This window comes from Opisthorchis viverrini, assembly GCF_000715545.1.
Source record: "Opisthorchis viverrini unplaced genomic scaffold opera_v5_106, whole genome shotgun sequence".
In the NCBI taxonomy this organism is placed as follows: Eukaryota; Metazoa; Platyhelminthes; class Trematoda; order Opisthorchiida; family Opisthorchiidae; genus Opisthorchis; species Opisthorchis viverrini.
The window spans coordinates 1,038,978-1,056,286 of NW_008751768.1; the positions used below are offsets into that span (position 1 = coordinate 1,038,978).

Consider the following 17,309-nt stretch of genomic DNA (forward strand, 5'->3'; position numbering starts at 1 on the left):
ATGATCAGGAGCGTAGTGTGATAGTTGAGAAAAAAGCAGAGGTGAACGGGATCCAAGTTACAGCCCATTCATTTTCATTCCTTATTGCTGTAGAATTCAGATGGATCGTGGTAAAAAAAGTCCCGCGCCGAAGTACAAACTGTTCCGATCACGCTTATCATAATCCAACGACTAAATATTCTATCCAAACATCCTGCTTCAAAACGGCCAGGCAGGTGTCCACGATCCTGATATCCGTAACTGATCCCTGTTAAGACTAACTCACGAGAGGCTGTTGTTTTCAACTACCTATCCAATGATGAATTTCCAGGACGGAGACGAAGTGGAGGACTAGTATACAATGCGTTCAGTCACTGACCGTATAGCTAGTGCTCACATAGTAAGACTAAGTTGGGTTGACAGGCCAGACATTCGAGTAATTCCAGATGAAAGGAGAGAACGCTGGTTGCTTGCCGTAACTACAAAATGAGGCTAAAGAGGACCTCGTGTTTTGGAAAGGTTGAGTACGGATGTACAAAGTACTGTATTTTAACAGATATAACTGGTTCATTATTCAGATGAGTAAATAAGCCTGGTGGCAAGCATTGATGAGTAGGGTACAAAACTCTGCGTGCATGACGAACGACGGATTGTTGTCTTCTAATCGTTTTCCGCCGTTATTGGTAAGTCATCGTCATTGTAGATGTTCTCCGCCTGCAGAAAATAGATGAACAAATAGTGATGTAGACTACAGTCCACCAAGAACATGAGCTACTGAAAAATTACCCACTCAAGATAAGCAAACCAAACATTCTACTGTAGATACAAGAATGAACTAACCATCTGCCAGACTTGCAATATGTTGTCTTCGGACACCGAACAAATAACCCAGGCATCATTCGGATTCCAAGAGAAGTCAGAAATCTTGGCTGTATGGCCACCGTGAATGAACAGTAGCTCAGGGGGTCCGTCTTCAGCTTCTTCAACCGTCTGCTCCTCACCGATTTTGCTCAAATCCCACACATGAAGGCGACGATCGGTACCCGAACTGGCCAAGATGGTTTCATGGTGCGGTGACCATTGAACCTGGAAGCAATCAAAGCTGAGGTCAGCCATAGGTTGAAAAACGCATGCGAACAGATCCAAATGCCAACGTTTGCTTTTAAAAAAACTTTCAAGAAACACCTTCCATAGTGAAGCACTACTCTTGTTCCTTGCAACTATCCTGATATTGTTTGGCGGGAAACTAAATCCCCATAAAATGCGTGAAAGTACGATGAAATCAAAATTCTGACAGATTATTTCCGACGGAAAAGACTTAGCCACCACAAACCAGGTACTGATTGCTGAATAGTAGTGCGTCTGAAACAAGTTTGAATGCACGTTGCATTTGGCCACCAGCAATGGTAGTCGAACTGCTCAGTTAGTACACAGCACAGTAACGAACAGAGCACGGCCCGAAGCAGCCATCAGATTAAAGCGAATATGTGAAATGGACGCAGGTCGTCCGTCATTTTTGGTGGTATAAAGGCGGTACTAGCAGGGAGGGGTAGTACACCAAGGAGAATCAAAAGCGGTTGGTGAATTCCGTGCCCGGTCTGAGAAAAAAACTTTCAAGAAACACCTCTCCATAGTGAGCACTACTCTTGTTCCTTGCAACTATCCTGATATTGTTTGGCGGGAAACTAAATCCCCATAAAATGCGTGAAAGTACGATGAAATCAAAATTCTGACAGATTATTTCCGACGGAAAAGACTTAGCCACCACAAACCAGGTACTGATTGCTGAATAGTAGTGCGTCTGAAACAAGTTTGAATGCACGTTGCATTTGGCCACCAGCAATGGTAGTCGAACTGCTCAGTTAGTACACAGCACAGTAACGAACAGAGCACGGCCCGAAGCAGCCATCAGATTAAAGCGAATATGTGAAATGGACGCAGGTCGTCCGTCATTTTTGGTGGTATAAAGGCGGTACTAGCAGGGAGGGGTAGTACACCAAGGAGAATCAAAAGCGGTTGGTGAATTCCGTGCCCGGTCTGAGGATACCATCGGGTGACACAACGGTGTGATGGGCACGAATCGATATGTTGTGTTCAGTAAGGGGTTGCCTGTATGTGATGAAATACGAATATGGATATATCAGCCCTAACGACAGCACAGTGATGGATGGATGGGTAGCGCCCCGGAGCGATCGGTCGACAATGGGTTTCACTACTTAATGCTCAATAAGTGAGCGTCAAGCATTCGTGGTCGGTAGCGTTTAGATACCGAAGGTATAATAAACTTGAGTAGTGTGCGTAGGTCCTGTGTTCGGGTTTCAGAAATGCAGAGCTATCAAGAGCTTGCTTAAACTTCAGGGAAGCGAAAGCGACAGCAATGTGCTTTTAACCAGTCGCTTCCACAGGTGGGAGACCAGATGCCAACAGGAGTTAAGACATAAGAGTGAAGATATGCATCGACGGTAGCTCGGTTCTGCCTGGGCGCCATGCTGTATATAGCGAACGAGTGACCAGACTGATGACACCAAGCTATGGCCGAAGTAACAGGAAATTATCATGGCTGTGTGCAGGCTGAAACGGTACTAGGCGAAGGAACGGGTAGAGCCCCAAACCAAAGCCTTTCGCTTAAAAGCCTGACCATAAAGCAGTAGTTCACGCAACATTATTTTTGTTCACTTCCCACGGAACAATACGTCCCACTTATTCCGACTCCCAGCTGGAGAGTCAAGAGTCTGTATTGGTCAGACTTCCAACAAGTCGCCGGTCTGATAGGAGTGTCGCACAGCCAATTCCCAGAATAACGCATAAAACGGTCACCCCATATTAGGATCGTCTTTTCAGCTTAACAGTGAATGAATGCCCGGAACTTTCGCACTATAGCAAGACATTAATTGAGAAGGATGGAAACCTAACAATGACCGATTACATGGACATCAAACGTGGCTTACCTGGAATATTTCGTCCTTATGCGACTCGAACGAGTGAAGCTTCATGTGTAGGCTTCTTAAATCCCACAAGGCGACCGTGCGATCAGCACTGCCTGTGGCCAAGATGTATTCACTAAATGGATTGAATGACAAGCAGTTGACCTCAGCTAAGTGAGATTCCACCGTATGACTTGGTTTGGTTGTACATCCACTTCGAGTATCCCAGATCATTAACTTTTTGTCATCAGCAACAGATCCGAATATGGATTCATGTAATGGGTGCCAACTAACGTCTTCTACGACACTCGTATGTCCAGTGAATATGGTCTTCGCGTCAATGATTCGTCCCTCCTTCGGAGTCGCATTGATATCCCACATACAAATAGTCTAAAAAGAAGACGTCTATCAGTCATGATTCTATTGAAAGTCAGGATTGCCCTTGAAGAATCAGCTCTGGTTAATTAAAATAACAGGATGATGGGCTCGGTGATCATTGATGCCGAAAAAGCATTATTTTCAACTCAGAGCCTTACCCATCGTAATTACAGTCAAGTTGTACAAACAACTGCTTTAAATGCTTGAATCCCAAAGATGATGGAGTGTTGGATGGATAAAGTCTGCAGAATTTGGAGTATTCTTAATCCTGTTTGAGTGTCAGCGTACCAATAGGCTATATTCGGTGAACTACCGCGCAGGAAAATACCATTGACCAATATTGTGGAACGACATAAAATGACCAAATCATTTCAAAAACAGGTTGCTCCCTAAAGTAACAAAAACACTAGCATGAAGATCGCTTACCAGCTTACCAGGTTTAAGGGAATCAGCTGAGTTCGTGTATGTGCAGTTCGCTCAGCGTTCAGTGCAAGACTGGAGAAGGCACATTGTTCAGAGCCCTGGTGCATTTTTTCCATACAGTCATTTTCTCAGCTCCCCAGAGGTGTCTGCTTTAGCCCGCGATATGTTCTTTTGAGAAAGCGCAATCAACTGACATAAAAAGCCTCCAAAGAACAGAGATACATCTAAAGGATTTCGGGTTTTGAATTACCTCATGTCATAATAATAATAATAATAATAATAATAATAATAATAATAATAATCGTTTAGCCACGGCCCCCTTCCGGTGCATAGCTGCCGCGCAATCCGAAAGAAGCATGACGGCTGAGATACTGCCAGGTTTTCCAAACCTAGACAGGAGCAGTTTAGTGCCGGGGTTGGGTTCGGACCACGGACCTTCCGTTTAGTAAGTCTGCCCATTAACCATTGAGTTACCCCGAGCCCATAGTACCTAATCAAAATTTGAAGTTGTATACAAGATTTATTCAGATAGCTTTCCATCTCTAGAATGAACCCAGCAACGCAGTAAGGCTAGTTTGCACGTGTAACAACCAAAGCGAGCAAGGTGACATGTGTGCATAATTACATTAGAAAACAGTGGCTTAACTCACATGATCATCTGAAGCAGAGAGGAGATACCCATTCAAATTTGGGTTCCACGAGAGCCCGTATCCCTCTTTCTGATGGCCACGTAACCGTAATTCTGGCTTGCAAACACCGGAGGGATCAGGTTTGCTTGGGTGTTTGGTGTAATCAAACACGAGTACGTCCGAACTAGGGGTTTTGGTAGCAATCACACACGGGTTTTGGGGCATATATCGCGCACGATTGACCTCCCCCTCGTGGTTGATTTTTATGTTGATATCAATTTTTCCGGACACCGCACCGAACCCCCCGAATTCTGTTAAGAAAACAGGGGGTTGAAAGTGACAATGAATTCAACTTGGAATAAAAAGCAGCAGTTATTCGATATGCAGTTTCGTCTCTCGATAATTCAAATAACGACTACCGCTCTAAGATCGTGTGAATTAAGTGAACCGATCGCAAGATATCGGGTGTTCATCCTTTCATAACAGGATTACCTCCGAAATGCTGGGATTCTTTGCCGGGATTCTTTAGGCCGCAGTGTAGGGTGAGTACCAAACTGGAAACACCAGTGTTCAACGCTGATGCTTCGCCGCCGTATAACTATAAGTTAATCGAAGTGGATGAGGAAGGACCTAGCCTGCCACAATCATTCTGAACTCATTCAGGTAACTTGGATAGAAGCTGAAAACGAGACCACCATGGACATCTTACAGCATCTACAGCCAAGCACAGGGGAAACACACGGACCCCATCCTGGTAGGCGAGTCGTAAGAACACCACTCAAACTTTTCATAATATCCTTTATACCTATCTGTTAGGTCGAAGTTTGGCCGCTTCTCTGCTTGGCACTCCTTGCGAAATGACAATTAGGCATCCGCAATACATGGCCCAACTACCACAGCTTCTGACGCTGGATACATCCTTCGACTGAAATCCCCGTAGCACAACCAAACAGTCGCTTACTAATTGCCTCGTTTCGGGTTCGCTGATATCAGCTTACGTGAGTCATGGTTCTGGGACGGAGACCTGAAGACTTGAGTTCCGCTGCTCAAAGAGGTCATGTTCCACAGCTGCACAACAAAACCATATTGTAGCCCAATACACACCATACCTTGAGATTTAAGGATATGACGCTTTGCTGCCACAGGTATCTCAAACTAGCAGAATTGATCTGAACCTTAGAGATTCGTGCATTAAAATTCATCTGTCACACTACAATCTGAACTAATACAACCCCGAAAATACGTAGAACGCTCCATAAATTCGACTACCTTTGGTCGTAGGTAGCGTGCTTAGTGACTGCAGATCCACAAGCATGATCGTACACTTTGCGGGCACAGTGTGTGCAAGAGATCTTTGAGAGCCCCCGTCTCCTATACTCACACGCCGATATCTAAGAATACAAAAAAAACGTATCGTCTTCAAAAGATTCAAGCAGTGCCACCATTCTGTCTAATATTGAACGCTTCAGCGGAAGTGGTAGCACCGTGCCACAGATAAAACTCCCGGCATAGTTCAAAGGTCTCCACCAATTGACATCAGACGGTGTGGCAAATGGAAGAATCTAGTGATTCCAACCAATTCGCCCAAATTCGGTATCTATCACCCTGTCACTAAGCGATTTGTCCTTACGCAATTCTGGAAATTGAAGAGAGAAAGGATTCCTAGCAAGCGCACGGTCAGAATGCATTTAGGTGTTCCAAAATGAGTTGCACGCTATAACTGACGGGAAGGTGATCAATTTAAATTCATGGCTTGCACGCTGACTTGCGGTCAGGCTTTATTGCCCAAGGCTTAGGTCGAGGACCCTGATCGTCCATGTATCTACGTTTGGGCACTCTGGCAGTGCACTAGTCCACGTTCAGCCACGAGGTGCACAATGACAAATCATCTCATGCCACATCGGCCGTGACATGGTGTTATCATTTGGGTTACCTTATCTGCTCTATACAGCAGGGCGAGTTAGCAAAAAACAGACTGCCGTTGATGCTTCCCTTTCATTCTCTTTAACATACTTTATCCTCCTTGTCTCTCCACCCCATTAATAGCTCTCGCCTTGCAGGCCCACCAGTTAGGACTGATGGCTCCATTCATTTGCATCAGTTTTGCATGCAATACCTGCGCTTCATCCGGCGCTGACATCCTTAGGCAGCCTGAAATCAAGCCTCAACGCCCGGTCTATATGCCTGCTTTCAACGTCCACACTCTTAACCACGCTCATGCTCTCACACTGGACTCTTTCGACATTGATGTGTCGAAAACAAGAATTCAAGAAGCAAGCACAGTGGTTTTACGGCAGTGGAGCATCAGTGTTAAATACTGATGACGACGATGGCCAGAACGTATTCAGTGTACGTAGATCCACAATCCATGCCTCAAGTTTTGGTGGAAACTCCTTGGAGAGGTAGGTGTGTGATTCTCTTGCCGTGGTAAAACGATAAGTCGGTCCTGGGTGAACTTGTCATCTTCCAAGATGATGCCACGAACAGTGGCTACATATTCACTTTAGTATTCAAAAGCTGACCGACAGAATCATATGGTACAAGAATTTATAGCTGCTCACTTGATGGCCCACAAAAAATGTCAGAACAGACTGACCGCTTGCAAATCTATGGACCTAAGCTGGATGCTTCAGTCTTAGTCGTCAACAAGCAATAAACGAAACAATGGGCACAGACGAAGTGAATTGAAAGGAAAATTCCCTTATACATTCCAGAATAAACTTACCGCCACGTTCGACATCGTAGCTATTTGGATCGAACTGCGCATCATCGTTGGGCATATGGACGCTTGCGATAAGTAAGTGATTCTGCTCATCAGAAGTATGGGTTCCAAGTATCAGTCGGTGGATCGAGTAATCCTTCCCCTCAGGTCTGAAATAAGCGAAATGCCGTCAAAGGGGAATAAAGTGACAAAAAGGTCACAACAAACTGGAAAAGGAAGAGTGTAGAAATCACCACAGCATAGTCAGGCGGCCATAAATGACAGCAGTGTAGTGTGCTCCAGAAATTTACCCGACATCATGTATGGCCGAGAAAACACCGAAAACTACAGCTTGGTATTAAACCGAATGGTCCGAAAAGTAAGGCTATCATCTGCTTCGTGTGTACGGTCATTAGATCCGCCATCAGCTGCATCGCAATTTAAAAAAACCTGGCAGAACAAAGAAAGTCCACCCCCTCTGCTGAGGAGCCAAACTAACCCCCTCCCCTGCTTTCATCGCCACAAGATCGTGACATTTGGTGCGCGGCTGTACCATGTGCTTTGACAACCGATAAGTCCTGTCTCCAGTCCTAATAAGGGAGATGACTGTTCACTGCATGGGCAACTCTGCCAGTTATGGCTCTCATATATCGAAGTGGATCTCAGGATCACCTGTAGAGCTCTCGACCCGGTGTATGTCTCAAAAACGCGTTTCTACCACCCAAGAAGATACCTGCTTACTCGGTGAACGAACAGTAAATGAACAGACAACCAATGATTACACTTTCATCCATTCGCGCAAAGTGTCTTACGTTGACGATTACTGGTCTTACCGAGATTGTGATAGTGAAAGGTCAGATCTTACACTGATTCGCGCAGTTCCAGCTGCACCTAGAAATCCGTCAAAGACGCCACCTTTCCCTAAACTCTTGAAGATGGAAGTATTGAAGCACACTCAACAACGACGCATAATGGCAAACGTTATCGAAATCAACTCCAAAGCTATTGAAGTCAGACCTGAAAAGTCCCCGGATTCTCCAGGAAACGGCTGTTCGAACTGAAGGCACCCACTTAACAAGCGGTTTTAGCACAATTTGATAACACCTCTGATCCTTAAAACGACAATCTGCGAGCGCATATCACGTCTACCCTCACTTCCAAAAGGTGTCCAGTTAGACAACTCACCAGAATTCCACGACAGGCGCAAACAATATCGGATGAGAACGGTGGAAAACGTTCAGACAGCTGACGATGAAGGCAAATATAAAAAACCCTTATCGCTGATTCACTATGCTAAATTTAAATTTCCATCCAGTTTTCCGACGAACTACTGCTGCATATCTCACGGAGAGCTCAAGGCAGCTCAGTAGTTATGACATCACATTTGACTACACTGATCACAACCTCCTGAGTCGGATTTCCTAGAGCAGCAGATAGACGGATAAGGCTGAGGTGGTTGGGTACGTATTACGCATGACCGATCAACATTCACCAAAAAACCTTGATTTATATCCACAAACCTTATTGACGAAAAGTCCGCGGATGGGTCATGACAGCAACGTGAAATGAAAGCGGATACCGCTAATTTAGCCATAATTTATAAACGACAGCGACGCACTAGTGCTTATCTGTCATACAGTTGAGGAATGAGAGCCTTAGTGCGAAAAACCCTAAGTGAGATTAAATCGCCCACAGTGTGTGTAGGGTTAAAATAGACACATTTGAGCATGCTGTTGAAGTGGGGCACCATCAATGCCATTGAATCACCAGTCGACATAAACCCGGCCCACAAATACAGGCGAAATCTAGCTACGTAGCTGGGGAAACGATGGCATGTGCACCGACTTCATTCACGTTATCTTGTCACAGCCTATCTCTCGCAGTCTACGCGCCAACAATCGCCCGGAACAGAAGACAACGCTTTCTTCGGTAGTCGGCGATTGGGTCTATGGGATACATGCCCTAAACATATGAACCTGATAAGCTTAATCTGCTGCTCTAACGATCCGGATTCTTTACCACATTCTCGTTACGGAATCGTTGCAATGATATGGAGGCACTGGTGATCAAGACATCTAAAATTCTCGGGTCGGATGAAACCTCGAAACCATGCAGCAAGACAGCTCTTCCAGTTTTGTATACATCGAGCCTCTGCAGCGCACGCTATAAATTGTCAGAATATCTGTCATGTGGCCACAATGCTCTGAAGTGGTTTGTCTTGTGCAGGGGTCGACGAACATCCTTCGTGAAGAGTAAGTCGTTCTTAGTTACGCCTTGTCAAGGTTTGGTGTGATGAGGTCGTTGGGGCAAAATACAGACCAGTATAGTGTTTTCTGTAGACTTTAGACGCCATTGGGTCACTTTTGGGTCCCCTGTCTCTGCCCTTTAAAGAGAAGGCGGTTGGCTTATTTCTTCGGCCTGTTTTCGTATCCGTCTCGAAGAGACAGGACCTTACTGTGGTGTGGCGATGTGTGTCTGGGCGACCCATTGAGCTGTCGATCTTCAGTAACTTTGGCAGTGTCTGGTGATCAAAGGTGTCCCTTCCAAATTCGTATCCAATATGAGGGCACTGTATGCGAACTGCTGTGAGCGAGTACGAGAAGCTCCCGCCTGAGTTCACCAAGTTTAGTGGTGCAAGACAAGGCTATACTCTCTCACCATTCCCATTCAACTTTGTTATTGATATGTTGTTTGAAATTTCTATGCCGGGAGTCGAAGTGCTCCCAGAACGTTCCCTCACAGACATTCAGTATGCAGACGATATTGCTCTGCTTGCTTCAGATTCTTCCCAAGTGCAAACGATTTTAACTAACCCAAATAACTGCCGCACGGTTTTGCATGCGTTACACACCTGCAAAGTGTAAAGTGTTGCTACAAGACTGGGTGGGATCGAACCCACATCAATGGCTAGAGACACTGTCAGACATGGCCCAGTCGCGCCCTCAATGGCGCTCCCCCCCCGCCCCAATCGGCAGCTACAACCATTGTACGACGAGTACGCGGTTATTAGAGCTGACAATGATGATGGGATCAGACCCACAACTCATGCTTGCAGGTGAGCCAATCAACGTAGTGGATGAATTTGTTTACCTGAGCAGCTGTGTCAGTTCCGCTGGACTGGCTGGAGATGAGATTATTTCTCGAGTCGGAAAGGCCAGAACAGCTTTTGCTAACCTTCGACACCTATGGCGCCGCAGTGACGTGAGTTAGTCTGTCAAGAAAAGAGTTTGCATTGCGGCAGTGCTATATGGATCAGAGACGTGGCTCCTACGTGCAGAGAACATACGGAAGTTAGTGCTGGATCATCGGTGTCTCCGAAGCATTGTTGAGGTCCGATGGGAACATCAGATTAGTAATGCTGAGGTACGCCAAATAGTCTTCGGAAGAAGGAAATCTGTCACGATAAACGAATTACTCACGTTTCATACGTTGCGTTGGCTGCGACATGTGCTCCGCATGTCAGAAGATTTATATACCTGCTTTATCTGAGAGGTCACCTGGGGCTGAATTACCATTCTTGGTATGTCACTATTGATGCTTGTAACTTGAACATGATATAGGTTATCAGTCCTGAACATCAGTCGCTATCCTGTCTACAGTATCGACCGGAGGCTGCCGAGAATAAGCGACTGGTGCAATACGTCCATGATATTCCACTTCAGGCCAGAGGCTACCGAGAAGTTTATACAGGTCCACTGTTGATTGAGTCCTTTGATGGCAAATCAATAGCATTTAAATACCGAACACTTCAAGAGTCCATGTTCACCTTTGCCTACCTAGAAGCCTATGCAGAGAGCGTGCGCTCGTACATGTGTGAGGGACCTATTTTCAGCGTCTGCTGGAGGCGACCACTGTCCTGGGCAGGCTGATATCCTTAAAATGGCGAAATCAATGGTAGATTTTGGACGGTTCCGTCAACCTTATATCAATAACCACTATTCCATCCCATTGATCCAAACCGCATACAAAGAACTCTCAGGGAGACAATTGGATGCTCGGTGATATTCCATTGAAATGAAGGGCTATGGTCATGTGTAACCCACAGTATTCAGACCGCGACTTACTTTGACAGCCCATCGCATGACGGCAAGCGTGGCCAGGTCACCTGTTTAGTGGGAATGGCAGCAGCTATAAGCGATAGAAGCCCTGATGAAATAAAGTCAAGTCCCTTGCGTAAACAAACTCCAAGATTTTGATGTGAATATGATATCGTGCCGTAACCAAGAGACTGAACCTTAACGTGGTGACGGTTTGTGTGACTCCTTGACCCATTGAGTTATACTGGAAGTATCCCTGCGATACTTGCAGGGTTTATCAGGTTTGTCAATTATTAGAGTTCTGACCAACAGTCCCCTGGTCTTCCAGGTTGGAGGTTGAAACATATGTGGCGACGTGTTCTCTAAAAAAATACAGTGAATTGGTATTTTCTGTCAACCACCAGTGCCTTGCGATCAAGCTTTTAAGCCGAAGGCTCTGGTTGAGGACGAACGTTCTTCTGTCTAGGTCTGGGCGTTCTAACAGTATCACAGCCCTCTCACGGTGAACCATGTCCTTGACAAAGAGGAAAATGGTCCCATCAGGCCGGCAGTACGACTTCACGCGATTTCTGAAACGGTTTCCGATTTGCAAGCTTATTCCGATCGGGAGAAACGGTGGCTAAGAAAAAATCCGAAAAGTCGAAAAGACGACAGCGATTGGGTGTAATCGAACGTATTTCCAACATCTACACTACCGAGCCAAGAAGACCGCTTAAATAGTCAAGCTATTACAGGGGGGACGGCTCAAAAGTCCATTTCAAATCCTGGCACCTGCTTTTGTGAGGGGGCATTTCAAATAACGGTTTGGCTGGCCTGAGGTACTCAGCACACCACCAGCTTTATAATGGGATGTCAACCGCTCGATCCTAACAGACAAAAAAAAATCAAAAACCGAAGTGAATATTCGCAAGGGAACAGCAGCCGGTCCTAGATATTTTTTACCTAGACCTTGTTTGGGGTTGATGAGGGAGGAATTGTCCACTGTCTAAAAAATTCAAAATCGTTTGAAAAGCGAATGAAATGACGGAAGAACGGCCGCTACCCACTGCTGCTTGAAAAGATGTTATATCTCAATGTGAATCACTGGGATATCCGTCACCATCGTTTCCAAGTTGCTAGCCGGTATTATCCCCACTGGCAAACGGGAGTCGTGAAAAGGGATAAATTCCTCTCGGACCGCAGATGCATTGACTGCACCTTTAACTTTTGAAAACTTCCCGAAAAACACAAATTATTAACAATTGTTCTCGTTCACACGTAGAAGCCTTTTTCAACTCAACCACTCGCGTTGCTTTTAGGCGATCTTCTCAAACAATTATGTCATTTCCAACCTTTACATTTCAACATCTATGGGCGCGAGTGTACGGAGTATTCTTTTGAACTCACCAAAAATCTTTTGCCACAACGTTTTGTCAGCTCTACCAAGGTCGTAATCGAGTTAATTATCCAAGAGAGGTTTGTTGCATTTTCTGGCCCAGAGCTTCGTCCCGGAAGCCCCAAAGACCTGAAGTATGCTTAGGGTATTGCGCTACTTAGTTCACATCCTATCCACAGACAAAACACTAGATGATGTGAATAATGTCACCATAGGATAGGGCATGAGCTCTGAGCTTTCAAAGTGCAGGGTGCTGATACACGAGTGGATAAGTGCACCGCCAAAGCTGGTCATGGCACAAGAGGCACTAGGAATAGTGAATAAGTTTATCTATCTCGTTTGTTGAAACATGATGGATGGCAGCATTGCATGCAAAGTAAACGCCGGAATCAGCAAAGCCCACTCTACCCTTCTTTAGCTTGGTCGCCTTGGAGTTCACGTGACAGTAGTCTATCGGTGAAAATCGGCAGGGTTTACGTGATAGTGTTTCCACTGTTGTTTTATGCCTACGAAGCCTTGCCAATGTGGGTTGAGGGAAAAACATTTTTCGTGTGTGATGAGCGTCATTCCAAAGCATAGCATGTGCATCACGGAAACACTAAGTTAACAATGCTGAAGTGCGACGAGTGGTTTTTGGCAACAAACCAGTTGCCCGTCCACTTTATCAGTTGAATCGGCTGCACCAACTACATTGGCTGGGCCATGAGCTCCACATGCTAAGTGATCGAATGTCACGCTTGCTGTTAGGTTCTGACTAGTAGATACCTCAAGAACAACGGATGACCTTTAGACGAAGCATGAAAAAACATAACAGAGGACTTTGTCTACACTGGTGCACCTCGTTCGCAATGTCGGAATATCAGAGACCTACAGCATCGACGGCTGGAGGTGGTTATCTGCATGGTGATGTCACAATCAGCGGCGGCGTTGTATCACTAGGCGTTGTATTCACTAGGTCTTAAGAACTTACTCGCTCTTATTTCGTTATGTTCTCCTGTAACCCTTCCATCCTACACTGTCCACTGTCGCAAGCTATGGCGACCTGGATCACCACGCGCACACATTGTTCACAGTTGTCAGACTGAAATGAACAGGACTATTTGAGCATCACTGTCCTAAAGTACTGGCCTTAGAAGGTTGGCACTAACCGACCACCGAGGTGAAACTGGCAGCGCCAGGTCATTTAGGGATTGCATTGGACAGGTCGCCGTAGCTCGGTCATGAGTTGCGCATGTCTAGTTATCCTATATTAGTGTGATCGTTGAGTTGTTTGACTGTTTCAGATAGGCGAAATATGACCTGATAGAAGGGAAACGAGAGATATTACGATATTTTTGTTTCGGCTGGACCATGAAAACCACCCAGCTGGATGATGCCGTTGTCCCGAAGGAATGCTTGGTTCTGAGATCCAAACTACAAACACCACATGCTTAGGCTGCAAAACGTCACACCTGTTAACTTATCTAGGTTACCACTGAAATCCTCTGTGGAGGTCACCCTTCAGGCACAACATAGGTTAGTTCGAGGTTCAGAAATCCTACTGATAGCTAAACGAAAAGTTTACCCTTCAAATTTAGCACGAAACATCTGCGGAAGTCTACACAGGACGAAGGTATGGCATGAAACAAGATAGGTATTCCAGAAGGAGCACTGCAGCCGGCAGCGCACGGTTGTATGGTGGACTTGGCTTCACAAGTGCTCAGTCGGAGGAAATCGGTTGCCAAAATCCATCGACTGTATCTGAACACGACACTAAAGAAGAAAATTGGTGATCAGTACAAAGTTGCAGGCGTTCACTGTTACCATTAAACCTTCCGTATAAAACAAATGCCCCACCAACTCGTTATTCAGATGAACTGAGACGCCCTGCTTGTGCGTAGAAATCTCCAGTGGTCGATACCATTTGAACTGTTCAAGAGGGTGAACAATGCTCGACGGATCTCCCTGAATCAGAGCTACGAGTAGTTAGTGAATAAACTATGAATAAGGGAAGATTATGTCGGCCGATTGAAACTTCACGGTAACAGGCAGGTGGACAGCACAGAGATGTCCAATCAGGTAAAACAACCTAATCTCCGAAGCCAAGAGCCATGACAACACCGGCAAATTTAGCTGTAGAAGTGAAGGAGTCCCCTGAAATTCACAGCCGATAGCAAACAGGTGCCGTAAGCTCCAGCAATGTATGTGCATGTACTCCGATTTCGGTAGTGCAGCAAAATATTAGAAGTGTCAAAAATTTGCACGAAAATAGTTCGTCGGTCGGTTTGCCCAGATTTCGGAAACTGAAGACCGCGGTGAAAAATGACTGGACACTGTCTGATTACTGACAGTGGAGCGGCGTGTGAGCGGTGGCGTGAGATGGGGTACCTTTGTCGGTGCCTGACGGACGTACCTACAACCGGAATCTACAGAACTCTGATGAACAGATGGAGCCTGATGAGAGTTGAGAGTAAGGAAGAAAGATAGAAAGCACTAGACATCCATGTATTCGCTGATGGACCCTGTTGTATGAAGCGCATAAAGACCCAGTGTTTATCATCAGGGACCGCGGTGGTGCACGCGTTGAGATACTACCATGGGACGGGGTCAAAACCCAAGAGCGCAAATTACGAAGGATAATTAGATCCTCGACCTGGAACATATATGACGGTGTTTTCCTGGACGACTACCCAGAGTCACACGTCAACACCAGATCAGACCAACTTCGAAATCAACGCCTCTAAGTCTTCTCTACATCCTCGAAAAACACTGCACCATCGCCCATTTTAGTAAATATCGACAGGTGCCTGTGTTCCAACACCCCGGTTTCCGCATTTGATTTAGCAGTCCGATTAGGGGTGAAATAAGAATGCACATCGATGGCGCCAGAAAAATATCGCTCAGCTGTTACACCCTTTCGGTGCCTAGGTGTCATGCCGCCCGAAAGAAGCGCGTGGGTTGCCAGGTTGCCCAAGCCTAGATAAGGGAAGTCGAGATGAACATGTCGGGTTTGAACCACAGACCTTCGTGTCATTAAATTCGCCATCTCGAGCCTGGAAAACCCTTCTACAAATGAAACATACCTTGTGGCGTAGGTCTAGCACTAGCCTCAGAACCAAAATTTTGCGCCAATTTATGGATGCAAGACCCTGTCAGCACAATGCGCGGATAGCTAAACTGGGAATTTTCTAACACAAGCGCTGAGACTCAGGGCTAAAACAAGATGGGACGGTCGGGTTTCCATAGAACCAGTCCGAAAACGTTATCAAGGCGTATTACAACTGGCCATTCAAATCCAGCCATGTCGACTGAAATGATTCGGACAGGCGCTCCGCAAACCATATGACAAACTCTTGTGGAAGATCCTTAACCCAAGCACCAGTCGAGATTAGTTGCCGCCAGGCGATGTGGCAGAAGGCCTGGCTATCTGCTGTCAAATCAGATGTCAATCATCTTGACCTGTGCTCTGTCTACGGTGTCTGGCGCTTGGTTCCCATCAGTACAAATCGTATCCTATGGAGTTTTGGACTTATTCCCGAGTACGGGACAGCTGCAGTAAAAGTAAGTCGACCCAGTGAAATCTAATTCTCGGGCTTTAAATTTAAATAGGCCTCACTCGGACAAACCACAGGGATCTCCCGTATGAATAATAGGCAATGGGTCATAAACATTCACGATAAAGTAAAAGAGGAAACTGAACGAAGGTTTAACTCACCTCGTGACTTCAGGTAACCACTGTGCAGTGAGGCTTGGCCATTCCAAGGCATGGGTCATTACCATATCATATAAGAAAGGAGTGTTTTTCTTCCATATTTTATACTCTTCATTGATGACGCGCTCTTCAACACCATCTTCGTAGCCTACAATGCAGACCATGGGGAGTATTATCTGGTGAAGCCAAAAGGCGATTCCTATGATCACCAAAAAAGCGAGGGGAACAAAGGCCATACTAATGGAAACTGACAAAACGCACAGAATTGTGTGGAAACTTACATTTGAGAGAAGGGGGCAAAAGTTCGCCCATAAAGCAAAATTGACTAGTGAATGTGAATCACCTAAGGCGATCAGTTGGTAGTGGACAATCGAGGCAGAACACTGATTGAATATGGCTTGGGCTTTTGCTATCCACCAACATTCCGTCCTTTCCTAGGAGTTTACCACAGCACGATAAAACAGTATGGCAACTCCTTTGAGAGCCATTATTTCCAGAAAACCCAGACCTTACAAATGTAGCAAAAGTACACTTGTGCCAAAATTCACTCTGAGACAGGAAGGCACTCGACGTTGTGGAAGTTGTATTAGTTCTGATTCTAGTGTGAAAAATGAGGTCAATGCACGAATCTGCAAGGCTAACCTGAAACACCTGCGGAGAGTCATTAACGGGGTTGGGAGGGGGGAAGGAAAATTATGTGAAAGAGAGTGAAGGGAGACGTCAGTTGCAGTGTTTTCGCTTAGCCGCCCTGCTGTATGCAGCGAGTAAGAAGACCTACTGATGGCAGCACGCAACGGTAGCATGAGTTTATTTCGTGTATGTGTAGTTCAGGGCTGTACATGGGCTGGGATACTATCAAAGCGCCAACACCTAGACATGGGGACGATTAGAGCCCTCAAAAGCCTAACCGCAAAGCAGCTGCGTTTGGCGGGAATTATAAATGCAGTACCACTTCTACAAATTGCCACATGTTCCAAACCCCAACTTGGAGGACGAGGAGACTTTTCAGACGTCCAACCATTGAATGCGCCTCGGATTTCCGAGAAGCATTCGACTCGGTTGATCGGTCTGTTCTTGAGACGCTTGCCCACCAAGGAATGCCCCGGAAGTTTGCAAACATAATACGTTCTTTGTATTCTCAGACTTCCGGACGTGTGAGAGTGTACGGAGAG

General features: G+C 45.8%; 2 protein-coding genes across 2 annotated transcripts in view; one reads left to right on the forward strand and one right to left on the reverse strand.

Annotated features, from left to right (window-relative positions):
• Positions 1–503: 503 nt before the first annotated feature.
• Positions 504–17,309, reverse strand: part of T265_05767 (hypothetical protein) — a gene marked incomplete at both ends in the record, with an annotated part of 22,017 nt that continues 5,211 nt past the window's right edge. Inside the window, 6 exons of the mRNA XM_009170847.1 lie at positions 504–693; positions 820–1,065; positions 2,928–3,293; positions 4,355–4,644; positions 7,059–7,204; positions 16,141–16,285. Of these exons, the coding sequence (XP_009169111.1) occupies positions 640–693; positions 820–1,065; positions 2,928–3,293; positions 4,355–4,644; positions 7,059–7,204; positions 16,141–16,285 (1,247 nt within the window). The remainder of the gene's footprint in view (positions 694–819; positions 1,066–2,927; positions 3,294–4,354; positions 4,645–7,058; positions 7,205–16,140; positions 16,286–17,309) is intronic.
• Positions 7,637–8,095, forward strand: T265_05768 (hypothetical protein; the record flags this gene model as incomplete). Its single annotated transcript, XM_009170848.1, has 1 exon — positions 7,637–8,095. One exon carries the CDS (start codon positions 7,637–7,639, stop codon positions 8,093–8,095), a length of 459 nt encoding a protein of 152 aa, XP_009169112.1.